The 27,672-nt window shown below is 38.6% G+C and overlaps 1 protein-coding gene across 3 annotated transcripts in view; it reads right to left on the bottom strand.

The window, feature by feature from the left end:
- Window positions 1–1,453: 1,453 nt before the first annotated feature.
- LOC136866305 (influenza virus NS1A-binding protein homolog) overlaps window positions 1,454–27,672 on the bottom strand; it is a 361,110-nt gene continuing 334,891 nt past the window's right edge. For all 3 annotated transcript variants that reach the window (XM_067143147.2, XM_068226692.1, XM_067143148.2), the window contains 3 exons: window positions 26,111–26,284; window positions 24,771–24,941; window positions 1,454–2,337 (listed from right to left, as the gene is read on the bottom strand). In XM_067143147.2, coding sequence (XP_066999248.1) covers window positions 2,177–2,337; window positions 24,771–24,941; window positions 26,111–26,284 — 506 coding nt within the window. In that variant the 3' untranslated portion in view covers window positions 1,454–2,176. The remainder of the gene's footprint in view (window positions 2,338–24,770; window positions 24,942–26,110; window positions 26,285–27,672) is intronic.

The following is a 27,672-nucleotide window of genomic DNA, read 5'->3' as shown; positions in this document are numbered from 1 at the left end:
TCGTGGCAGAGCCAGGAATTGAACCCGGGCCTCCGGGGTGGCAGCTAATCACACTAGCCACTACACCACAGAGGAGGACAAGATTTAGGAACTACGTGTTGTTTTTGGTTGTATTGTACTCGTACCTCGTACCTGTGACTGGCGGAGGGTCCACCACGTGACCAAGATTTATTGAATTTAATGTTTCGTCATGACCACAAAAAGCTAGTTCTTGCTTACTTAAATAGAGCATTGCATCAAGCACCAACTGAAGGAAAAGCCTATTTAAATGTACATTTTCACTGAACTGTACAATTACAATATACAGTCTGGCATTTTTCTTCACGACATCACAGATTGTATTTTGGTTTGTTTCCAATGTCTTGAAATCTAGCTGCTGTATTTTATGTTCTGTAGAGTCCGAGTGCTTATGTAAAGAACGTGTTATGTTCAAAAGGACTGAAAATCCTCCTTTATTTCAAACGTTATTTTTATTGATAAAAGGCAAGCAGGCCCAACAAAACAACTTCTGTAGAGCTGAAGAGGAGCACAACCATGGAAATTCCTAAAACCACGATCGTTTGAAACTAAGATTGTAAGATTTAACGGAATGTTTCAATTCTTTTGTAGCACAAATTTGCAGCGATTCAGTAGGGCGATCAAAACGTAGAACTTCATTCTGATCTTCGTTTCTCCAACGTGAAAATGGTGTTTATAATAAAATGCACACTATGTCATAAATAGGATACATATTTAAATAAAACAGCACAACACTACGAATGAACCACCATGCGTAAGTACTCTTAGTTCACACAGGATGACGCAGGGAAGACGAAACATTCCGCTCTTCTGACAACTTCACTAGCACATTCCGCTATGTGGAAAGTACGCGGGTGACGTCATGGTTGTCATGACAACCGCCAAGGCCAAGCGCTAGGAGGGAACACTTGGGGGATAGAGGTAGCTGCGGAATCTCTTGTCTTCACTCAGTCTCGTGCCATACTGTGGCCAACAGCCGGCGTTTTCGTGAGTTCCCCTGGTTCTCATCAGGTGATGAGGTGCTCCAAACGCCGTACAATAAAACATTTTCTTTCCGTAAAACCAACAAATGTCATAAGAAAAATAAATTTAAGTAATTCATTATGGTAAAAATAAGTGGTGAAGTGGCACTTCACCTACTTCACCTGAAAAGCTGCCCCTGCTTTCTTCTACACTAATTTATAGCTGGAATATTTTTGAAGTTACTGAACTGAATAGTGTGTCCAGGAGGAAAAATATTCATAGAAATCCCTGATCAGGGTTCAACTGTATGAGTAGATTGGAGAGAAAGAGAAATGGGAAACCATAATTGGCAAATTTAAAAAAAGTCATCTTAATCACAATACCTGAGCATTGAACTAAACCAAGGATTTCCAATACAAAATGACAATATTCAGGCGAGTATCTTGTTAGCCAAATAAAGTCAGAACACTAATTCAATAATAAGTAAAAACAGCTTTATTAAATGACAATAATTCATCATCTTACAAATAATACCTATTTTATTTCTCTCTTACATTATATACTCTCAATTCACAACTTTCTTCCACTGAGGGTTACATTTTGGTCTTTTTTCTTTCTATATGCAATGAGGTATAAACAATGATACTTCAGTCCAAAATAGTATGATTTTCTCAATAAGAAACACATAGGTAGTAGAAAATTTGTATATAGAAGTAAAATCATGGATGGCAGCAAATTTCTTCTGCTCAGTGGATCAGAATGTCAAAATGTTTATCCTTAAACAAGATGATACTCAAATCTTAATTCTTTCAATAAATGCATTTCCATGGCATATAAATCTACAAAAGAAGTTTAAGGACAAAGACACCACTGTCAAAATATTTCACATAATCTCTTTCATTCAATTCTCTTAATAATACAATGGTTATTTCCTTTTTGTCTGCAATTATCACAAAAATGGCAGTACATTTCCCAAAGTATTCTACTATGGCATGTCCTTATACTTATTTTGAAACTTGTTTTAATACTGTGATCATGTATGAGGAAAGGATGAAACAGTGACTTGTGACATCTCATCCATTATTTTCAAAAATAAGAAAATAAAATGAGTGAGTTACATGGATACACAACAGAAGGTTCTGAAGTCTTTGATCTCATCAAATGTTAAAACACATCAAAAGTAAGTCCTTAACTTCTAACTAGGAGTAGCACTAGAAATGGATTCTTTCGATTCCACTTCATTTTCTACCTTACTGACGGACACCGAATCGACGGTAGTAAAGATCTTGGGAACAAATGTTGTCCATTCATCCGTGCTTTCATCCAGGTACTCAATGCTGTTCAAGAAGGTCTTTCCTGTAAGAGACAAAATACTAATGAAAAGATAGTTATTCTATTTACGATCTAGAAAAATTAGTGGTCATTAGTCCTGGGTACATAGTAGGTCGGAAAGCTGTTACATAATAGTGGAGGCAATTCATAAGAGTAGTTAAGAGGCTGAAAAATGAGTCCTGAGAAAGAAAATGTATTGTGTAATGTAATGTACTAAAACTAAGTACGAGTGAAAAGCCAATAAACTAAAGTTGCACATTGTTAACAACAGAATTCAAAACACACATCAAACACATATCAATGCAGTTTGGAAGTCTGTCTCTCCTCCAGCCTGTACTATGACACTGTAAATCAAACTAAGCATTATACTATTTACAAAACAACTATAAACATAGTCTGTCAAATAGCTTTCTTTCCTAATGTGTGTAGACAATGAGACAGAGGCTGTGGGTAGAATGTTCAATACACAGACAGCCTTAGAACTGCCAAACGTTGTGCTTAGGACGCAATATATTATCACTAGAATGTCAATGTTGCATGTGTGACTCACAGCACATGCATTTGCTTAATCAGCTATAACATCATTTATCCTTCACTTACGCCATTATAACAAGCACTAGCAGAAGTACCCGTTCTTCGTACGGGTTATCAGAAACTGGCTATAGTTACTCATACTATCAGTGTGACTGACTTCATTAGATATTTATATCACTGGTGTATTTACTTAAGTACGTAGACATTATTTGTCATGTTTGAAATTATAGTGTATCTTCTTATTTTCTTTGTGCGGGCCTCTAAATATTAGTTCCTAATTAGCGTCGACCTCTAAGATCTTTTGCTACCATGTTTTTCCTTCATTCCCACATAGATATACCTGCTCCCTTCACAAATCTACAGGTTTAGTGTAAGTATACTTCCGCTAGATAGTACCACAAATATAAATATTATTGAATGTATTTGTTTGATCCGACATTTTGTAACTATTACAAATGATCAAGGAAATATGCGATGTATAAAAGAAACTACTATAATTATTGAGAATTATAATTCTCAGGGCTTGTCACTCATATCGCACATCATATAATGAATCTGAGTATAAATGTACAGAATATAGGTTGTTTTCATGGTTACAATGATCGTAAAAGTGGACCAAAATATCGGCACCAATAACATCAGTGATCCTACTACTCTATGATTTGATAGAAAATAGTTTAAACTATAGGTAAGAGACTCCGCAAAATGCTGAAACCTAAGCCAGTACGTAAAAACGGAGGCCCATCGGCAACCGCTGGTCGCTGTACTACGGAGATCTCTGGGGCTATTATTTTTATACTTCACTCCCTTTCCATCCCCGCCCGAAGGAGTGCTAGGAGCGTCTTACACAACAGCTTATTTTTTCCAGATAGTAAGTCATATGTGTATCAATTTTGGTTGGCAGCTATGCCCAAACGTACATGCATAATCTAGCTGCTGTAGAATCCTGGAGCTGACATTGCCATGGTTACTGCCGTTTGTTTCTTTATCCAATTCCTAGAGCAGGGGTAGTGTGGTTCCAATATCTCCATAACGGTTGGTTTTAGGGCCTTAAAACATGTTTTCGGGCCCGAAGGGTTTAGCAAGTTTTGTTCTTTGCGTCAAGGGGCTTAAAATGAGCTTTGTCTTGTCCTTGTACGACAAATTTAATTTCGCCTGTATTCGCCCCCCTCGAATTGTTTTGAAAATAAAGTACAGCCCATGTTACTCACTGGCAATGTAGCTTTCTATAGGTGAAGTAATTTTTAAAATCGGTTCAGTGGTTTTTAAGTCTATCCGTTACAAACAAATATACCATTTTTTCCTCTTTATAATATTAGTACAGAAATATAATTTATAATACCAATATAAATATAAATATAATTTATATTGGTATTATAAATTTGCTCATTCAGGACAAATATTTCAGATTCCCTATGGGAATCAACATCTATATCATCTGATGGCCAAGCAGGCATCAATTTTTAGTGATGAGACAAAGTCTCTTAGTGCATTGGCACTGCCGGTGGCTCCAGTTAGTCTACGCAGTGGCCTCCACGGTATGCACTAGCCAGCGTATTGGTAGGTGTGCTAGGTACCAACTGATGAGCCCACCCTAGCACACGAGGGCGAAACGCTGGCAACCAAGAATGAGCTAGCTGGAAAATTTATAATGTCCAATAACGGACCATTTATATTGGTATTATAAATTTGCTAATTCAGGACAAATATTTCAGATTTCCTATGGGAATCAACATCTATAAAAGAGTACCAGCCATACTAACTGTAGGCATAATTTTGTACGAATGGGTGAGTGCACCAACTGACTGAGCATCTTTCTGTATGTTTCTCACCAATAAACAATAGGAGAGTCCTTTTCGCTTTCATTTCACGCACAAAACTACTCTGATCAATATTGTATATGGAAGAAGGGGTGTAGTCTAAAAATGTCTCTAGCTGCTTCCACAAATTTCTTTGCGACTATCTTTTTCGTCTTCTTGCAGATACGTACGGGATAGAAATTTTGTAATTTTTCTACGTTTTATTCCGTATTTTTTCTTAAAACGACTCAACCAAGTAGCACTTGCGCTGAAATTAGTTTGCCCCATAGAAATTTCAGAGATTTCAAAGACCCACAGTCGCAGGTCTTCATTGCATACCTTCCGCTTCAGTCTTCTTGCTTCTGTAAAGCGAGAAAATTTTGTATGCATCAATTTCCTGTGTTCAATGGGGCTTACTGCTGTAGATTCTAATTGGTTCTTCAACCTGTACAGTTGTCTTAGTGATATCACCTTACAACTTTTGCTAACAATGGTTAATGAAAGCCGCTTCTTACCCTCATTTTATAATTTCTCTTGTACGCAAGAGCTACAGATTGTTTCACTTTCTTGTGTGGACTGGAAGCATAGCTTGAACTGGTTGATTTGCTAGCTAACTGCAGTCTCTCTTCACTGGATTGATGTGTATCAGACTCGGGGCTCAAAATCGGATCCGTAAAACATCTTGTTCCTGGCAATGGTGTCCGCCTTCTCTTTCAGATAACGCAGATGAGGTGTCGCTGCTTTCACTATCACTTTCACTGTCACTATCTCCAGACATGACTCGTGAGATGATGCTGGCACCCATGGGATGATTTTCAATAAGTTAGATCACATGTCGACCCACCTTCCTTTCTTCCAACGTTATTTCATGGGAGAGGAGAAATCTTTTCCACGGAAATAATGTAAAACATACTCTAGAATATTAGCCAGATTCATAACTGCTCTTTCAAAGGAACATGTGTCAACTAGCTAGCACAGAAAGCTCAAGGTAACCCGGTTGCTTCAGCTGGTCACCAGGGCTGTCTACATTGAGCTATACGCTAACGCGTGCAATTCTATCAGACATTTCTTTATCAATTTCAGAACCCTACAGATCGAAATGGCAGCTGAATTTTGGTACGCTGCTTTCTTTCGGACACCCCCCCCCCCCCCACCTCTCATCCTCTTTACCAAATTTCATTGTTTATTTTGATATGACAGTATGGACAGTTCCCTTGTCTGGAGGGCAGAAACCTATTTGTTCTTATAATTCAGAAGGGTTAAGTGATGAAAAAACAAAATTGGATTAATAGATGACCAATTGATACTCTATTAGACAGGAGATTCACGATTTCTATAATCAACCGCCAACAATTCATTAACTACTCGCACACTTGAAAAATACCGACTAGTTCCCATATGAAGAAACAACAAACCCGACAGCATGTAGTACATGTCGTGCAGTAGCTGCCTGCTGCTGTGGAGTGACGTGTGACACACTATGCCGCAATTGCATTGTCGTTCCATCTCGTGAATTTCCTACTTTTTGAACTTGTCCAGCCGAGTGTAATTGAAACAAATTATAGCCTTAGTGGTATATAAAGTCCTCAGGAATGTTATTTCCATTTCGATCTAGGGTAAGGGAATAGATTCCAGTCAATGAAAATGAGATGTACCGTATTTTATCGCGTAACCCCCCACCCTCCTTTTCTTCTCGAAAAATTTTCTTGAAAACACTAGGGAGGGAATTATGCAAGTGGTGCTTCTAGGCATTCAGAAAGGAAGGGAAACTATGTATTAGGTAAAAGTTATATTTACAGTAATACCGGTATTTGAAAAAAATGGTACCTACCGGTATACATTTTCAATTAACACAAAATAATACCATAGTTTCATTAGGCTACAATGAAGAGCAGCAATGCATTCTTTCATTGTTTCTTATCTCTCACTATTCTGCGGCCTCACTTTCGTCACTATCATCACCATTTTCAGGTGCAGATAACACATCTTCATTTTCACTATTCCACAACATGCCATCCTCAGAACCGTCAATGGTACAAGAAATTCCAGTTTTTTTAAAACTCTTCTTAACAATATAGACACTAATTTTCTCCAACGCCCGAATTATCCACTCCCACATCGTCGGTATTGATGGCTTCCTTATCTTGCCTCCTGGAGTCTGCTGATGAGATCCCGCCGCCATCCATTCTGAATACAGGCGTCGAAGATGTTCTCTGAAAGATTTGTTCATGCTGACATCTAAAGGTTGAGAATGGACATTAAACCTCCAGGGATGATGACAGCATGGGACTTCAGTTTCATTTTCTCTTTTACAGCTTCCACAAGGTGACCCCGGAAACTGTCTTGGACAAGGGACTTCTTTTGTAATAATGCCCCTGGTCGTCTTCCCCAGACTTTCTCCAACCAATCCACCATCAAATCTGCTGTCATCCAGCCCTTTTCTTGAACTCTTAAGTGAATTCCATGTGGGGTAGTCTCCTTTGGTAATGTCTCCCTTTCAAAGATGGCATACGGTGGAAGTTTATTGCCGTCTGCTGTAATGTACATCACTGTACATCTTAGACGCTCCGCTCCAGTCGTCTTCACAAGGACACTTTGAGCCAGTTGGAGCAACGGTGGTGGTATGCGGCATATCAAAAAACACTGGCGTCTGGTCAGCGTTACCAACCTGAGAGTAAATAGTCATATTGCTGTCGCACTTGTATTATGTAACGATGGAACTCTATTACCTTTTCTGCGTAGTCTCGAGGTAAACGCTGGCACAAAGATGTTCTCCTCCGTAAACTGAGATTTTGCCATCTCATAAAACGAATCAGCCAACCAATGCTTGCTTTAAAATCCTTTCTGTCAATGTTGAGCATGGCAGCTATCTCGCGAGCTTTGTTCTGAATCATTTCGTAAGAGACAGCACAACCATCATTCCGAAGTTCATTGACATAAGCAATTTCACCATTATCAATTTTGGGATATTTCCCTGTTTTAGGCCCACAGAAAGATTTGGAGCTTGCCTTAGCAGTCATGGGTTTATCTTTTTGTCTCCGCCAATTCAGTATTGAATTAGGATCAATGGAGAAATGTCTTCCTGCAGCTTTCACTCCGTTTGTATTGGCGTAAGATAACACATTTAATTTAAATATTGCCATGTAGTTTGAATATTTCAACATTATGACGACTTGTAACAAACTGACCTAGAAACATGTCTACAACTTCACTGTTCAAATTTACGGTATGTAGTGACAATGGAAACATTTTTATGTCAAGTACAGTTGTGTTCATTGTTGTCCATTATCAAGTCCTTTGAAGGCTGCTCCAGTAAGAACAAACCAGGAGAGGGAATTACGCGCGATATTAATAAAATCATTTTTAATGATGAAAAATTGAAGGAGAGGGAAATATGCGAGGGGAGAGCTTATGCGATAAAATACGGTATGTTACCTTAGTCCTCTTTATGTTGATGGCAATAGCAGAAACTACACTCAGCAGCAAAACTAATGTTTATTTTAAATTTATGACACTAATCCACTATTTTACGATAGAATATTGTGGTACGGTCCCATCTAAGTGTCTAACAATGAAAGGAAAAGAAAATTATAAACAAATTGAACAAATTAAGCCAGAGATGGACATTTCAAGGAAATATTGAGTAAACTCATAAAAGTAATGCACTTCTGTTTTGATTTTATACACTTCACACTTTCACTTCACAGACCTCCGAGACTATTTTGAGGACCTCTGTTCGCATCTTCAAAAGCGTGTATTGCCACCTCTTGCACCAATGACTGCATTCAACCTTTCAGGCATGCTCCTGATTAATGATATTTGTCCTGTTGAGGAATCATCTCCCATTCTTCTAGGAGGGCATTCCGTAGGTCCTGTAGGGTCTTTGGATAGAGCTGACGGACTCTTCTTCCCAGTTGGTCCTGAACGTACTCAATAGGATTCAAATCAGGGCTTCGAGCAGGCCACACCAAAGCACAAATCCCTGTTTCATCCAAGAACTCTTGCACAATTCTTGCAACATGTGGGAGTGCATTGTCGTGCATTAGTGTAAAATCATCATCAATAAATGAAGTGTAAGGTACAACATGCTCCAGAAGGATTTCCTCCACACAGAGATGTGTGGCAAGGCTCCCATTCTCACAAAGACCAAATCTGTCCTTGCAGCTGTATTGATTCCTGCCCACACCAACACAGAACCACCCTGAAAAGGTATCCTGAACAAGAATGTGCAAGAGGAATACCTTTCCCCTGGCCTTCTCCAGACACACTCTTCCGCCAGGTGATCGGAGGTCAAATTGCGCTTCATCAGTGAACACCACTTGATCCCATTGTTGTACTGTCCAGCCAAGATGTTTCCTTGCGAAACGTAGTTGAGCTGTGCGATGCTCTTTGGTGAGTTCTGGAACTGTAGCAGGTCCTTTGGACTTAAGATTGGCTTCTTCCAGTTTTCTTCAACAGTTCTCTCACTAACATTGACCCCTCAAACTTTTGAGTCGATTTTGTGCTTGATCGGCGGTGGTGTGACGGATGCGGAAAACTTGAGTTTGTAAGAAGCGGTCATCTCTCTTCGATGTTCCTCTTCTCAGGCATGACCCTGGTCTTCTTGCAAAGCCCCCAGTTTCCCTCTACCTTCATACAGTTCTGGAAATCGTAGAAGGTGTAGTCCTCAATACAACTGCAATATAATGCATGTTGCAACCATCTTCTACCAAAACAATAGTTTTTGCTGCTTCTTCAGGGCTTAACGGCATGTTTACTCCAGAAAGCTGAGTAAAACAATCGCAGAAAGATCCTAAAACACGTGTGATTGAAAGAGGAACAATTAAAGGCACAACAATAGGTGCTACAAGAGCAGAAAAACATTATTGGCTTACATCCACCGATTGAGGCTAGTGCAATAAACAGTCGCAAAGCAATGCCAATAGCATACCCCGTCTTAAAAAATTGGTTTAATTGCTTCACTTTGATTAAATAGATAACTACACAATAATTATACATCATTTATTGGGTGTTGCATTTTTCGTGTCGCTCAGTGTGTATTTTAGATCCTATTTCTCAAAAAATTTACCACTGTCATGCCCCAGGGAAAGTGTCCTTGAAGGCAAATGAACATGATACAGTGGAACCTCAATTCTTCGTTTTTGGAGGGACCACGGAAAAAAACGTACAACACTGGAAAGAGGAAAATCCGGGAACGAATGAACCATCAACCATTTGGCTAAACATCACAAAAATGAAATATATACCAGTATTCTTATTATCTTCCAAACACCCCTAAACCAAACCAAACTACAGCCCCAATGGGCCTTCCGCCTACCAAGCGACCATGGCTCTGTCCGAATGCCTGCAGATTACGAGGTGACGCATGGTCAGTGTGACGAATCCTCTCTGCCGTTTTCCCTGGCTCTCTAGACTGAGGTCGCCATCTCACCATTAAATAGCTCCTCAATTAAAGGTAATCGTAGAATGAGTGAATCTGGAACCAGCCCTCATATCCAGGTAAAAATGTCTTGCCTGTTTGGGAATCAAACCCGGGCCCTCCGGGTGAGAAGCAGGCAAGTTAGACTGTGGGGCCACTTCAAACATTATTTAGCAGTATGCGACTTAAAAATCTCAAAACTTTAAACTCAGTTTTACCAGGGAAATTTTGTCATTTCCCTTTAAAAAGATTTTTCAGTTCACTTCATCAACTTTGATCAGCCAAACTCTTCGAAAAATCTAATACCCATAATTCCAAGTCAAACTACAATCGACCACAAGTAGTTTTTAATTCTGTAATCTAATAAAATAGAGCACATTAGATACAAAAGCGCCCAACATGATGGCGAAATCCCTTATTTTTTAATCTTCCATTGTAATTTGGTCACCAGTATACTGTTCGTAGTCAGTTTATGGAAATCTTGTACCGCATATATTAGGCCTACATAGATTTTTTAAGGTTATGCTGAACTTGAGAATATGGTTTCGAATGCAAGTATCGATTCTCAAGTTCTCGAATGCATTATATTCAATTCTGCCCTTCACTAATCACAATCAAATTGGATTGGAAAGGGAAAAAATATCATTAACACTTCTAAAATTATGGTTATTCATGACCTTGAGCACAGATGGAAAGCGTGCTCGCTGTACAAGTCGGTACCGGTACGAGTGCAAAATGATACAAAGTTTTTTAATGTAACGTTCGCAAATAAAACGACTGCGGTTTTTATAACATTTTTACATAAAAAAGTAAAATTCCCAGTCTTATATTATGACCAAAACAGTCATAGGCAATCCCAAAACCTCCCATGGCTTTATGCATGTAAGGTGCAACATCTGTTCTGGTCTCTATAACATAATTGTGTAGGATAATATTAAAATACGACACGTGTTACAAAGGAGCAGTTTCGATTCATGCCTGAAAGCCCAGTGACTATACAGTGCCCTGAGAGAAGTGCCTGTTCGGCAATACACTTGAAAATAGTAATAAAAAAAAATAATAATAATAATAATAATAAACATCTAACCCTGGACATAATGTACACGTTTTGCAAGTACGAACATTTGACGAAAATCCTTCCAATTATCGCGGACACACTCTGCTCTATGATTTTTGAGGATTCTCTAAACATTACCACCTGAATGCGATGCTAAGATGGTCCCTTATGCAAGTTAACCAAAGATCGCTTTTCCAATATAGTACTTCCTCAAATTACCGCAATGACGGGACATTAACACCAAGATCTGTAAGTATGCCATAGCTGTCCTTTCGTGAGATACAGTTTCTTGAAAAACGTGTGATCAAGGTTTTAGCATTGATGGGACTAAAATTTCTGGAAGTTTGATCCGGGAAATCGTTTCTTCGAGGAACGGATAATGCGGGACTTTTACAACGTGATTTCATTAGGATGTTCGCAGGACCACGTAATTTGAACTAATAATAAGGGAAAGCGTAGTTTCCGGGAACATATATTCGAGGTTCTACTGTATACCGAGACCATAATTCTACCTTGCTGAAATTTCAACTACAAGATGGAGTGCATCCATATTTTTACCACAAACTCACCTCGCATTCCGTGGCATGCCAACTCACAGCGGGAGGCGACCTACCAAACATCGAACGAGGTCTAAACATTTCGGAAGACCTCGGGTAATTAATAATGAAATTCTGGCTAATAACCCTCATTGTGAGAGATTTCGGCACTGTCTTTAACTACGAAATAAGTAATTAAGAATTTCGGAAATATTTGATAAAGTTAAATTTCACAGGGTGGAAATGGGTTTTATTAGGCTTGGAGAGAAGGTAGCATCTATCTTGGCCAAGAGGAACACACGTGTCGAGGACATACTGCCAAAATGCGCGGGAACCATTGTGCACGAAATTAATTACACCCGTTAAAGAGACAGGAAAAATCAGCGAATAACACAATCGTGACTGGAAAATTAGGTGGAATATCTGGGGTGAGTCTCAAAGAGATCTGTCCAGAGGTCATCAAATGAAATGGTTGCACCACAGCAGATAACACCAAACAAAGCATCCCTAGAGAATGCATAAATACCCCCTCCTCAAGCAAGAGAGTCAGTTATCATTCAATTGTCCGAGAGGGTGAACCTACGTCAGGCGACGTTAAGAAGAAGACAAAGTGGGCGAAGTAGAATTGAAGAATCTCTTAAGCCAGTTGGCATCAGGGATGAATATTTTACCAAGTGGTAATGGTGAGCGAAGGCAACTTAGATATTGTAACACTGTGTATCCCGGTCTGGGGAGAAAACCGCAAGTTAAATAAGTGTAGGATTCCTGAACATCTGTGTAGGGAGACAGCAGATTCATAGATAGTTCCTTTAATGATTGCAGACAAGGTTATTTTGACAATCGATGAGGGAGGACTCTTGTAATCTGGCAGAGATAAGCTTTTGTCTCACGGTCATTCACATCTGAGGAGCACCTGGAGGAAAGCAGTTGGAAATTTCTGTTAACTGCATCAGTTGAATTCTCGACACAAGGCTAGGTGGTTTAATTGTTGTATATGTGTACAGAGCTGGCCCCGTGGTGTAGGGGTAGCGTGCCTGCCTCTTACCCGGAGGCCCCGGGTTCGATCCCCGGCCAGGTCAGGAATTTTTACCTGGACCTGAGGGCTGGTTCAAGGTCCACTCAGACTACATGATTAGAATTGAGATAACGACCCTGGTCTAGAAAGCCAAGAATAACGGCCAAGAGGATTTGTCGTGCTGACCACAGAACACCTCGTAATCTGCAGGTCTTCGGGCTGAGCAGCCGTCACTTGGTAGACCAAGGCCCTTCAAGGGCTGTAGTGCCATGGGGTTTGATATGTGTACAGAATAAAATTTATTGTAATGTTTCATAAAATAAATTAATGTGAACTGCTTCAAGAAGAGTGCAGAATCAGTGTATTTATAAGGTAGTATTTAAGCAAAGAATGTGTCCTGCAATTATGAGGGGGCTAAGTCAAGAAGTGGCTTGTGTAAGATGAAACTGAGCTAATGCCATGCCAAACAGCACAATTACAGTTCTGTGTAAATATTAATGTCTCGTAGTTAGAGATGTAAAGGCTTGTCCCTTTAAATTAATTAATAAATCATAACATCACATTGTATATGTGGCGTGTGTAAAGTATGGTGCGATAATGATGTTCCATTGTGGAAGCGAATTGTCTTAATTAGGTCAGCGTGCGAGACTTTAAACTGTGTTTAAATTTCTTTAAAAAAATAAAATAAAAGTGAAGTTAAATATTGCAATGAAAATGAAATAATGCTAGGGCCAGTAAACGTTACAAAAATTTTAACGACAAAATAACCATTATGAGAGTGATAAAGTCAAGTAACGACATATCTATAAACAATAATATTCACGTCAGGATAAAATTGAGATAATGCGTTCAGCAGTTAGGTAAGAGATTTGTGGTTTATATCGAAATCCAGTGAAGTATGATAAAGTTCGGCATTTTGGGGAAATTTAAATTTTGTGACACCGAGTATTTGAGACATAGAAAATCACGGCATGCTGTTTTGCTCCTGAGGTACAGAAAAATTTCGAGAAGTTAATTGTTAGATCATTATAAAGTTGTTTGGTCATGGGATCACTTGTGTTTAAAAGTTTCAAACAAGAAGAAAATGGATTGTAATGGAAATTAAATATTATGAGAATAATTAGGAAGATGTTAAAGGCAGAGTCAGCCTGTATTTTATGAAGGATGTAGAATACGCAGGATGCCGAGGATAAAAGGCCCTGTAGTTTGACAGAGAGGAATTTTTGTGACATGGTGTATAGACTGAGGTGTAATATTTTTGAGACAAGCTGTATAAGAGGAGCGATGTCCTGTAGCAATCCAGAACAACTGAATAATGTAAGGATTATCAAATCCAAATGAGTGCATTGTAATGCCTATTTTAAGTACAAGTTGATGTTCTCCCATGATTACTATTTTATGTAAGACCGTATGTAATGGCAGTTAAGTCTAAGTGATATTTGATTCCAGCGAAGTGCATTTTGTGATAGCCGACCTCACGAAGAAAACACATTCTGACACAGGTCAAGATAATACTTAATTATCATAATTTGAATTCTAATCTGTATCCTTACGAGACAAAAATATCGCTGACTGGAATCACTGCGGGTGCAAAAAATGAATTTTATTAGAATGAGAGTTTAGCTTGCTTAGGTTGATGAGAAGTTACTTCACTGGACAGTTCATGAGGATTCATATATGGAGTGTTGTCATGGCAGGTCCGTTGGAGCCTCACACTCGAGTTATGCTGTGAAGATCATGATAGTTTTCAGTGATATTACACAATAGCGAACTTTACCGCATGTGTTTAAAGCGCAATGAGGAATAGATTAAACTATTCGAACATGTTGTTTAATTTCGATTTCATGCTTTATTCTTCTTTTTCTACCGCTTTCCCCCCACACCTGTGAGGTTGCAGGTGTGAGCTGTGTCGCACATGTGGATTTGGCCGTTTTACGGCCGGATGCCCTTCCCGACGCCAGCCCTACATGGAGAGCTGTAATCAATATTGCGTGTTTCTGTGGTGGTTGGCAGTGTAGTTTGTTGTCTGAATATGAAGAGGAAAGTGTTGGGACAAACACAACACCCAGTCCCTGGGCCAGAAGAATTAATCAGTGGCGATTAAAATCCCCGACCCAGCCGGGAATCGAACCCAGGACCCTCTGAACCGAAGGCCTCAATGCTGACCATTCAGCCAATGAGTCGGACAATTTTGATTCCACGGCTTATTGTAGGAAATACACACAGTCATATTTCCAGATTTGAGTTCATTTTTGTATTTTTGTAGCGAATGTCACTTCATGTGTTAGAGTTTCAACGAGGATCAGATTTTAAATATCCGGACATTGTGTGTAAGTTCCAATTTCGCCTGGCAGTACCGAGTATGAATGAAATAAATATTTTTATTATTTTAAAATTCTTACTAGCCGGAAGGTGCTCCCATAATAGCGTTGCATCAGTAGCGGCATGAATGTAAGGGTTGCCCCACGTGGAAACCTGGCTAATAGTGACTGATCCCTACTACTTAGAGCCGCGTGTGTTCAAGTTCGATGAACTTTCGTTTCTATCTGTTTCTTTTTCTTTACTTTAAGATTTATTGTTCGTCATCCGTTAATATAACTTATTTTCATTTTTCATTATTCACATTATTTATGTGAGAAGTTGATCTACCAATCACTTGTAGTTTGGTTTAATGGGACAAGTGTAGGTAGACAGATTTGTAATTTTAGTCCTAGTTATAGAGAATTGGCAAGGCTTCCTGTTTGTTTTATATTGTGGACTTGTATTTTAACAAATTCAACAATGTAACCGTTTCATAACCTGAAAGTTGGTTTAATAAGAACATTTTAAAGTGATTTATCACTTTTCTTTAACTTCAGTTTGGCGTTTCTTCTAAATGCATAATGAATTAATGTTTTCCTGCATTTCACAGTTTTGTTCCTTCAGGGCGACGTAAGATCCCATCGGATCAAGTGGTGTTGGTTCCTTCTGAACATCTGTTAGGAGTGATGCATGTTTCAGCATAGGGATTCCTCTGCAACTTAAGGGTGTCACGAGATGACAATAATTGGTGGAATTTTATTTTTTATTGTGACAATTGCTGTTAACTTGTAATGAACACCATGCTTTCAAATAATATTTTGCAACCTATCCAAAGCAACTGATAGTCGATTTGGTTTTATTAAGGATCCATTCAGGGGATGTTCTAATATCCGATAGGATAGTTGACTGGTGGATAACCTTAATTAAATATAAATCTGGAATTCTACATGTCAAAGGTCAGATTTTCCATGGATCGTGTGGGTTAACTCTCAGTTATCGTTTGGATCAATGTTGCCCGATTTTCAGATTTTCTATTATTTTTCTGGTTTTTGCTGTCCACGAATTTTACATTGCGTTTTCATTCTTTGGAAGACAATTATAAACAATTTCAATATAACTTTACCACTCGCGTTATGCACTGTGACTGCGTGATAACATGCTGTGAAAAATTTAACTGACCTTTCTTGCATATTTAATAAACAAATTATCGTGATTTGCACGGAATACATATTTTAGTAAGGACATTTTTGCTCCTCATTTGAAGTAGTTATGCTCTCCTCTGAACCCTATCGTTCAGTCGAAGTGACAAAATAACTCTTAACAACCTCAAGATCCAAGCAGGCGAGGCAGACGTCCAACGATGGAACGGTAAGTTAAAGGGTTCAATACATCTAGTCAAGGCATATGGTCAGGGGAAACCACCCGATTATATTCCCAAAAGACTGCTTCATGAAAGCATGGTCATACAAATATAATTTTGCCAAGCAACCCGGCTAGCAACTGATGCTGCACCAATTCAGGTCAAACAGTGTGAAATGGGCTACTGGACATGTAGTGGTGGAAGGGCAGAGCCACATTCGAAACTTGTAACTGGAACCACAACTAAGCTGCGGATGAGAAGGAACCTCATCGTTGGTATGCAGGATATCAGAGGTCTGCTACAGACAGGTAAGCTAAATCCCCTGGAGCGACAACTAATGCAAGAGGAGATTTGATATTTGTGGCATCTCTGAAACACACTGGAAATACCAAGGTCATTTCCACACAAAACACCATGAGGTTTCAATATCAGGGGGCATAGATTTCTGACAGAACAGAGCTGCATTACTTGTTGGCAAGAGAATCACTGATAGGTGCACTCTTATCATAGTTTATTTAGCTTCATGTCCCGTACTGGTGATTCCAATGATCACAATTTTAAGGCCAGATTTCCCATCTATTCAAAACTTTTATTTTTATTAAAGTACTTAAAACATTCTTTTCAGTACTGGTTTCAGCCTTTACAATAGGCCATCTGCAGTTGCTCAAGAACCTTGGTTTTTGCTAAAATAACATACAATGTTAAACATTACTTATTATAAATTTAGGATGACTTATTTCTAAGTTTAAATGATACACTGCTGTGATGAAACATGCATCAATGAGAATTGTAAAAGTCTAAAATTATCTGAACGTTCTTTGTGAAATGTCATTGTCTTAATGTTTTATTAACACACTATTATAATTTCTATGTTAAAGCAGGTACATATTGTATCATTGGTGATTGAGAGAGGCAGGAAAGAAGTACATCATTACAAGCCACTGACAGTGAGAGGCTGTCCACCTACGTACCTCAAAATCTCGGCAACATAAGGAGTTGACAGAAATGCAATTGGATACTTAACAGTAGAAAGGTGCAAAGTGCCAAAGTCATGAAAAATGTGGTAAGTGGTTTGAATAGTGCAGGATACCGAGGAGCATTACCTGTGAAAAGGGGTAAGTCCGCTGAGAACTCTAAGTGAATAGAAATACCACCACTAGATGGCAGTAGTGCTAAGTTCCCTGATGATTTCATAAGAATGGTGCAATGTGCCATTCATTATTTTTGTTCATCTCTGGTACACTGCTTGATAAGTGTATGCATAGACTCATTTACTCCTGTTTTGTGACTCAATGCTCTTCAAATTGTAAGGTACGAGTATAATTATTGCATAATATTATGTCATATATAATCATATAACATTGTCATACAAATTAAACATACATATATATATATATATATATATATGGAACCAATGTGTACCCTACATACGTGATGTGCATATTTTAGGTTATGGCAGATGAAAGCCACATGGGTAGGAGACGAAGGAAGAATGGTAGTGGAACATTACGAGGAGAACAGAAAATATTGAAGACTAAAGGTTTAGCCTATGAAAAACACACAAAAAAAAGTTATGCCAGCTAAGAACGCTCCATCACCACAGGTACGATTTTAAGCCCATCACTGGCTGTGAAATCTGAATAATATGATAGCTGCTGAATGTGTACATATCTCCAGTATACTCTACGGTAAACATGCTGATGTTATTGTTCTTTCTTTTAGGTACAATGCAACTGTAGATTAAGCTGCAGGGAGCTGGCGCCTGCATTGAAAATAGATTTGTTTTCTAAATTCTGTAAGCAAGACTACCCAACACAAGGAACCTTCCTGATGGGTCTTCTTAGTGTCACACCGGTACAGCGTCATCAGCATGGAACCTATGATAATCCCTCTGCAAGTCGCCGGCAGGGAACAGTTCGGTATTCTATTCCAAATGGCAAATGTGATCTTGTTGCAGTGTGTAAAAGCACTTTCATGAATATTTTTGCAGTTGGAAAGAAAAGGCTGGAATTACTTATTAAAAAGAAAAAACTCTGAGATAAAACATTCACTGACCACAGAACAATACACTATCACTCAAAATATAGTGACAAAGACAAAATGACTATAAAGAAGCACATAAATGGCTTTCCCTGGGAAGTTAGCCATTACAGCCGAGCAAGATCAAGCAAGGAATACCTCAGTCCAGACCTAAATATTGCAAGACTGTACTCCCACTTTCAAAAGATGTTTCCTGAAAGTACCATCAGTTCCAGATTTTACTGCCGAGTCTTTCTGAAAGAGTTTCCCAACCTTTCCTTCCAAAGACCTAGGAAAGATACCTGCAAGACTTTTGACTTATTGAACACTGAAGTAAAAACTTGTTCACCGTAGTCACAAGTGTGTTTAGAGCTTCACCATAGGAAGGCAGAGATGGCACAGAACCTTTTGAAGAAAGACATCAGTTCATCTCAGTTCCCTGACAGTGACACTTGCAGCATATCCATCTATTTGCAGCAAGTTATGTTTGTGCCCACACTGACGCATTCTGAGATGTTTTATCGCTGCCAGTTTTCTTGTTACAACTTGGGAGTATCGGTAGGTGATAATCTTCAGTCTTACATGTGCATGTGGGATGAGTATTGCTGGTAGAGGTAGAAATGAAATCGCATCATGCATTCTCAAAGTACTGAACAGTGGGATAACAATGAAGAAAAACCTTATTGTTTGGATGACAACTGTGCTGCACAGGAAAAGAATCGAATGATGGTGTTTCTTTTCCTTCTTCTAGTGGCAAATGGGCTGTTCACAAGAAAAGAACAACGCTTTCTTGTTAGTGGGCAGAGCTTCCATCCCTGTGACTCTGAGTTTGCCTTAATAGAGAGAAGGAAGTCAGTGACGAAGGCATTTGCACCTAGTGACCTATGCAAAATGGTCAAGGAAGCAAAGGCTGTTAAATCTTTCAAAGTAATTTCCATGGATAGTTCACATTTTTTCAACATTCAAGCTGTGGCAGACGAGATAATCTCCACAAAAAATCTCACATTTCCAAAGTTGTCAGCATCACATACTATGCATCAGATATAGAACATGTATCAGTAAAAGAGTGTTACACGGAGATAGAAAGGGTCCGTAAGGTAAACGTCCTCAAAAAGGGAAAACATGCAAAAGACATTCAATTGGCTGTCTTTGAATCCAGTTCCTCTATGAACTCGCTTCTTAAAGATGAAAAAAAAAAAAAAGGATTTAAAGGCTATGATCCCTTACCTGGAAAGGAATGAGCATAAACAATATTATATGCAGATCTGTGGTGAATGAGGACATAACACCTAGAAAAGTTTGACGGGACTTTGCAACTTTCATAAACGTCTATTGTTTGAATTGCCTTCAGCAGCAAACAATTGCAACTATGTAATGAAACGGCCAATAATGTATGAGACAATACTCTCTTTATAACTTAGAAAAGTTTGAGGAATAAATAATTAAAACATTACACTATGGACAGTTTTTTGTTATAACTTCTGTTCATAAATTTGGCACTTTGCACCTTTCAACTGTTAAGTATCCAATTATGCACAATGGTACAGAATAGTTCACGAACAAAAGCTACTAGTAGCAATAAACTGTTTATAACTTTTTGTTTTTCCAATAATTACTGCCAATTCTTTTCAACTGTATACTGGAGAAGAATATCCAGGAATGGTAAAAAAAACTGGACAGAAAAGGATTACTTAACCAAGTATACATTGGTGGATCAAAAAGTGGTGTCATGATTTATTGCCTTGCCTTTGCTGATGACCTTGCGCTGCTATCTAGGAGTACTGACACAGCAATAGAACAGCTGAACGTACTAAAACTACAAGCAGAAAAAGCGGGACTACAGATTTCTTTCGAAAAAACGAAATATATAACAAACATCAAACTAGCTCCTCGGTACCTGAAGACAAAACACAGTAAAATAGGAGTTGATGGCTTTAAGTACCTGGGTGAGATAGGGCAATTGAAAACTAATGAAAGAGAAGCAAACTACACCTGACGGGAGAAGATGGCTGGGGTTTTTCGTAGGACATATCCTATATACTAGAACAAAACCATCTCCAGGCAAGCTAAACTAAGGCACTACAATACAATGATTAAAATGAAATGTCTGTATGCTAGTGAATGCCTCCAAATGACAGGGAAAGCGGGTCTGAGAGAAGCTGAGAAATTCGAAAAAATGAAGTTGCGAGGAAGGGAAGAACTTTACCGTGACAATGAAAGACCGAGTCCATGAGAAAACTGAGACGAATTCTATGGACATTTAGAATGGATGAGAAGAGACCAACGAAAAGGATTTTCACAATACTAGAGAGCAGACCTAAAGTGTCGGACAAATGGTTCAGGGAGGTGAGAATGGATCTCGAACAGGTGAGACTAAATTCAGAAGACATCTCAAACCTAACAAAGTTTAGGTCAGTGATCGAGAAAGTCCCGGGATTCCATGACGAACCAAAACTTAACCGTGGGTGCATGGAAGAAGGAAGACAGGCTGCCAGAGAAAGGATGCTTAAGTTTCGGGCTATGAAGAAGGCTTCCAGAAACATGTAACTGTTACCTAACGTGGTCTCTAATGGCCGTAAACGAAAATATATAATTACTGCCATATTTTATTTCAAATTATAAGTTATCGTACGTACTGTAACCAAACGGTACGCTGTATGCCATGTGTGTTTCGTATATTAGTTAGCTGACTGATCACTGCTCAACTGCAGACCTGTTTGTAGCAAGACCATTAATACATCATCTTCAGTTGTTTGATATATAATTATTGATATTATTATTATTATTATTATTATTATTATTATTATTATTATTATTATTATTATTATTATTATTATTATTTTTTGACATTCAAGGTGTATGTTTTAATGTCTTATTTTTGTGATTTTTTCTTAGCAAAAACTCGCCACAGATTTTGGTTATGGAAATTAGGAAAAACAGTGCATTTATTATGCAATTAAATACAGAATTAGGTGACCTAAAATTAGAATAGAAGTAAACTGAAGATATCTTCCAGTACAAGCTAAACAACTCCTTAAATATATGGGTAGCAACTTGTTACAGTCCCACCAGAGACCTTACAGGAAATCATTGAAGCTGATGAGGAATGGGACATTTTGGTAAGGAGTATACCTAACCGCATTCAAAGGTGTCCCCAATTACGTGACAGGCAAATTGGTTCATAAACAATGGTGGTCAAAATAAATGTTGCATATTGCTTTATTGTCAATAACAGACAAAATAGGAAACAAAACAGACTTTGTTCTGTCAGGTACAGTCATAAGAAACCAAAAATAATAACACATTTCCACTTAATAAACACAAACAAACAAAATCACAAACAAAACCTTACAAAAGATACCACTGCAAACACCAGTTTTTTCCTCACTGTAATCGTGCATAACACATTATGAACCAATTCGCCTGTCTCGTAATTGGAGACACCTTTGAATGCGGTTAGGTATACTCCTTACGAAAATGTTCCATTCTTCCACAGCAGCCTCAATGATTCCCTGCAAGGTCTCTGGTGGGACAGGACGATTCTAAACCGCTTGTGTTAGCATGGCCCACGCATTCTCAATGCAGTTGAGATCTGGAGAATACGGAGGCCATGCCATCAGACCGATTCTATGCTCCACAAGATTGTGACGATGTGGGTGTGCACTGTCGCCCATCAGCATTAATTCCGCTCAAAAATATTCACCAAATGGAGCCACAATGTGTGCTAGGATCTCGTCCTGATACTTCACACCAGGCAGCCTCGCACGTATTGGCACAAGGGGTGTCCTGCGGCCATACATGATTCCACCCCAAAACATTGACTGAACCGCCTTTATAATGGTTGGGGTCTATGATAAAGATAGGGTGTAAACGTTGTCCTCGTTGCCTCCACACACAAATATCAGTACTGTCAGGGTGGAAACTGATACAAGTCTCGTCAGCAAAGGGCATTGTGTCCCACTGCTGCCTGTTCACAAGAGTGGTTTCGTGCCCATGTGACACGAGCCCCTCTCCAAACCTGATTTAGAGCAGGAGCTTTGAGAGGTTGCCTGGAACAAACTTGTTTCAGATTCTAGAGACAACACCGACTTGCACAGGCATTCGATGTGACGTCCACCTGTCTCATTCCCTGCTCCATTAGAGCGACTATACGGAGCCTCTGATCGTACATTATGTTGTCTGAACCATCCTGAAGCACAACTCTTGTAATGACACACAGCATAAGTATTGCAATGTTTACAGGTGACAGTTTCCATAGACTGCACATACTGCCCTCTCACTGTAGAAACATGGACTGTTTACGCTGGAATTATATTACAAAGAAACCAATTTATTGATATCGTAATGTATTTCTGGATCACAATGTTCAATATTAACGTTCCGGCAATATGAAACATTTGTTTTGACCACTGTAGTTTTATTCAAGTTTGGATCCCCATACAAAGCACAGTGGAAACTCTATCCTCAGTTTTTGAACAGACCGCACAAACTTACAATATGGGAAAACTGAAAATCCAGGAACGAATTCAAACCATCAACAATTCAGTTAAACATCACAATAATGAAATACGTATAATTATAGTCTTACTAAAAATCCTACATTCCTAAATTCAATTTCACCATGGAAACTACGTCAATTTTTCCATGAAAACCTCTTTCAGGGCAGTAACTTTGATCAGCCAAGTTTGTCAAAAAATATACCACTAAATAACGCCAAGCCACACTTTTTTCTTTTTTTTTTTTTATAACTTCTCTAATCAAATACAACACACAAGTCATCAGGACAGGGACTCTATAACCCAGATGCCTGGCAGTGAATAAGAAAATGGAAATTGAGGAGCTAGAGAAGAAGGAAAAGATCAGTTAAGGGAAAAATATGGTATCTAGTTAAAGAGGAAAAATGAATATATACTGTATACACACACACACACACACACACACACGGGCATGCAGAGAAGATTAGACACAATGAACAGGAGAAGATTTGATTAAGATATCTGACCATATTAGGAAGGAGCCAGTTTGATTCCTATCTGAAACTCCAGTGACTAGTATCCTGAGAGAAGTGTTTAAAATCTCATCGGAGATACAATCGTAAAAAGTCTGCCAAAAATGAACATCTAACCCTGGACATAATATAGACATTTTTACAAGAATCAACATTAACCAGAACTCATTCAATCTTCAATTAGAGCTGTCAGAATGCCCTGTCTCCTTCCAACTGCTGTGGCCACTCTGCTTTGACCTCTATTGTTTCCCTAAACAATACCAGGTGAATGAAATGCGAAGATGGTCCCTTAAGAAACTTCACTGCTGATTGCTTTCCCAGTACTTGCTCCAATTACGATAATGATGGGACATTAACGTGAAGATCTGTGACATAGCTGTCCTATCATCCATGTTAGTTGGTCACTGGTATGTGCAGAAAGATTCTGGAAGTCTTGTACCGCATTAATTACCAGTAGGCCTACTCAACTTTAAAAGATTGTGTTGTACTCGAGAATATGGTTTTGAACTTTCGAATGACAAGTACTGATTTCTCAAAAGTTCTCCAAAGCATTATATTTGACTCTGTCCGTCTTGAAAACTGCTTAATTGATGATTGAACCGTGATGGGACCGAAATGTATTTTTTTTCAATTGTTTTTATTCACACCGACACGCGTAGGTCTTATGCTGACAATGGGATAGGAAAAACGCTAGGAGTGGGAAGGAAGTGGCCGAGGCCAGCCCCAGCATTTGTCTGATATGCAATTAGGAAGCCATGGAGAAACATATTAAGGGTTGCCGACAGTGGGGTTCAAACCTACCATCTCCCGAATACAAGCTCTCAGCTGCACGCCTGTAACCGCACGGCCAACTCGCTCGGTCCAAAATTTCGGGAAGGTTGATGCAGGAAATAGTTTTTTCATCGAACATATACTGCAGGACTTTTAAAACGTGATTCAATCAGAATGTTGGGGGGGGGGGGGGGAGGCTATATAATTTGACTGAATAATCCGGAAAAAAATAATTTCTGGGAACAGATTTTCGAGATTCCACCGTATAGTTAAATTAATAACTAAATCCAAGACACTGCTCTTCAAAAAGCACATTATCATGGTAGACATTAGTGCAAGCACCAAGATCATATCCATGGTTCAAGAGTCCAGAACTCTTGAACTTGATTGAAAACTTGTTCCCTGTCAAATATTAACATTTGTACAACAGATTTGAAAGAAGAGCAGAGTGAAATTACAATGTTTGATCATCTGAATCACAGAAGACACTTTTACCTGAATGCCAGTATAAGCAGCAAGGCAAACAGGCTATGGACATAAGCCAACAGAGCAACAACTACAGTTACAATCTTATAATCACACCAAAAAATTCCAGTTTTAGTCAAACCACAAATGACTAATTCAATGGCTTAACTTACCAGAGAATCCTCCCACGGCATACAATCGGCCTCCAATCACTGCCACACCAACATTGGCTCGTGCAGTGGTCATATTAGGCCCAGGAGTCCACGTCTGTTCTCTAGGATCGTATATCTCCGTGGAGGAAAGGGAATGTGTACCATCAGATCCACCAACAGCATACAGTTTTCCTAAGAGCAGGGCAATAAGTGAGAATGAATTTAATATGTAAAGAAATATCTAGTAAATCAAAGAATCATGAGCTGTTTATATGCAACATACCAATTTATGCATAAATTCACTATATTTAATATTAAAAACTTCATATTTGGTCCATATTGAAAGGAGACGAACATACAATAAAGGAGAGTACAAATGATCCACCTTATATTAATACAAAATATGTTGCTAATACAAGATCACATTTTTTTTTTTTTCCTACTTGCTTTACGTCGCACCGACACAGATAGGTCTTATGGCGATGATGGGACAGGAAAGGGCTAGGAGTGGGAAGGAAGCGGCCGTGGCCTTAATTAAGGTACAGCCCCAGCATTTGCCTGGTGTGAAAATGGGAAACCACGGAAACCCATGTTCAGGGCTGCCGACAGTGGGATTCGAACCTACTATCTCCCGAATACTGGATACTGCCCGCACTTAAGCGACTGCAGCTATCGAGCTTCGTCACAACATTTTTATTAGGCACTGGTGTCCAAAGACATCGAAACCGGTCCATAATAAAACTGTTGTGATATTGTATTAGCAACATATTTTGTATTGATATAAGCTGGATTATTTGTACTCTCCTTTATTGTATGTTAAATTCACTATAGTGCTTTTCATATGCAGTTTTTTACTTATCCAGCTGCTAGTATAGGAAAGGGAACAATTCACAGGAAGCTGAATTTTAATGCTTTAAGTATCATCACCATCATCAACATTATTATTATTATTATTATTATTATTATTATTATTATTATTATTATTATTACTACTATATGGGTAATTTTTTTTTAGGTAAGTTAATATAACCAATTTTAAAATGCAAGATGAAAATTCTAATGTTCAAGATTTAAGAGCAATTGGAAGTATGCACATGACAAAATTTAGGTTAAGAATGATTTGTTTATATTAAATCTGTTACATTCTGAATAAGTATACATTAATATGCTGATCTCAGCTGTTCCACCAGTTCTGGAACAAGAAATCTATTTAGGCCTATGTGAATGTATCATATTCCATGTAATTCAGGTTTCTACATATGAAAAAAAGTGGCCATTACATGCATGGTATATTACTGCAGTTAAAGAGGAAAAATGAACACCTCCCCCTCTAGAATGAATGAGGATTTTTGCAATCATACCTTTGAAATAGGTCAGACCACATCCTCTCCTGGCAGTGATCATGCTTTTGGCATATTCCCAGGTGTCCGTCTGAGGATCGTACACCTCTACTGTATTCAAGCAATTCCATGCATCACAACCACCTGCAGCATAGACACGGCCATCAACTGCACACACACCAGCCTGATACCGACCTGAAAGAAAGAAACACACGGAAACATTCTATGCTCCATAACTATCCCTTGAGATGGATACATTTTAGAAGGGAGAAAAATTATTTCTGGAATAGGAACACAGAAATGACTGTGAAACTTCAGCTTCATTAGCAAACACTCAGTGCTAAGCTTGAAGATGACAGCACTTTAACAGCAAAGAAATGGTTTTGTGAAGGCTGCCTACCCTACCAAAAACATTTACGTCTCAGGCAAGCGTAGGTCTCCCAGTGATTATTTACCTATGATGAAGATATTTACAAAGTTGAAGAATACAGCAAGCTAGCGGATTCTACAAAAGAGTACAGATTTTGTATGGAAAGAATGTTCGAAGTAAGTACAAGAAAACTCTCTACAAGTCTTATCATGTGCCAATGTTTGCCTATGCAACTACATAGCAACTACCAGGGAAAAGAGTAAAATACAGGCATTTGTTATTTCGTCTCGATGTTTTCCAAATTCATACGTTCCTCATCGCCAGATGTTTCATTCCAGGCTTGTATCAATGTCATATGTTACGTACACGTCACGTGACCCTCTTAGACCAATTCTGATGGTTCCGTCAGCTTCCACTTCGAACGCTAGCGCTGTACCGTATCCAGAGAGCCATCTGGTGACGAATGAACGTACCATTTCCACTTCTATTATAACGTCTAAATTCAAAGCTCATTGTTTAAGAAGCCTTTCTCGTGGATAATCGAGATTTTCTTCTGACGACGCAGAGCACAGTTCTCTGTGAAACGTTAAGAATTTCACCTTATTTTCTTGATATAGCATAAGCCCAAAAGCCTATATCATATCTATTGGAAATGAAGTTCCTCAAGAAGTATGGAAGGTAAAATAAGAAGGGACAAAATTAATAATGAGGAATTCAGAAGGAAGCTGGATGTTGAATTACTCTGTTCAGATAGGGATTGCTCGCCTTAGGTGGCTTGAATTAAGGGTTATAAATTTCATGTTGTTGGTCCGTATTTAACTGAGAATAACATGAGTAACAACACAGTAAAGGTTTCCACCTATTCAATACAAAATATATTCACAGTATTTTAAAATTACATGGAACTAGTTTCGACCCATTTAGGGGTCATCATCAGCCACATCAAAGCAAAGATCATTCTTGACGAAAACCTAAGAACATGTTAATTTTAATAGTAAGATTATTATGGAATAACAAGTGAATGTGGTAAATGAAAAGAGATGTTAGTATGGGACAGGTGAGTAATAGCTAATAAATGTACTATTCCATAATAATCTTACTGTTAAAATTAACATGTTCTTAGGTTTTCGTCAAGAATGATCTTTACTTTGATGTGGCTGATGATGACCCCTAGATGGGTCGAAACTAGTTCCATGTAATTTTAAAATATTCT

The sequence above is a fragment of the Anabrus simplex genome, chromosome 3 (assembly GCF_040414725.1).
Source record: "Anabrus simplex isolate iqAnaSimp1 chromosome 3, ASM4041472v1, whole genome shotgun sequence".
Taxonomy (NCBI): domain Eukaryota; kingdom Metazoa; phylum Arthropoda; class Insecta; order Orthoptera; family Tettigoniidae; genus Anabrus; species Anabrus simplex.
The sequence above is the reverse complement of the archived record's forward strand: the minus strand, read 5'-3'. Positions and strand labels throughout refer to the sequence as shown.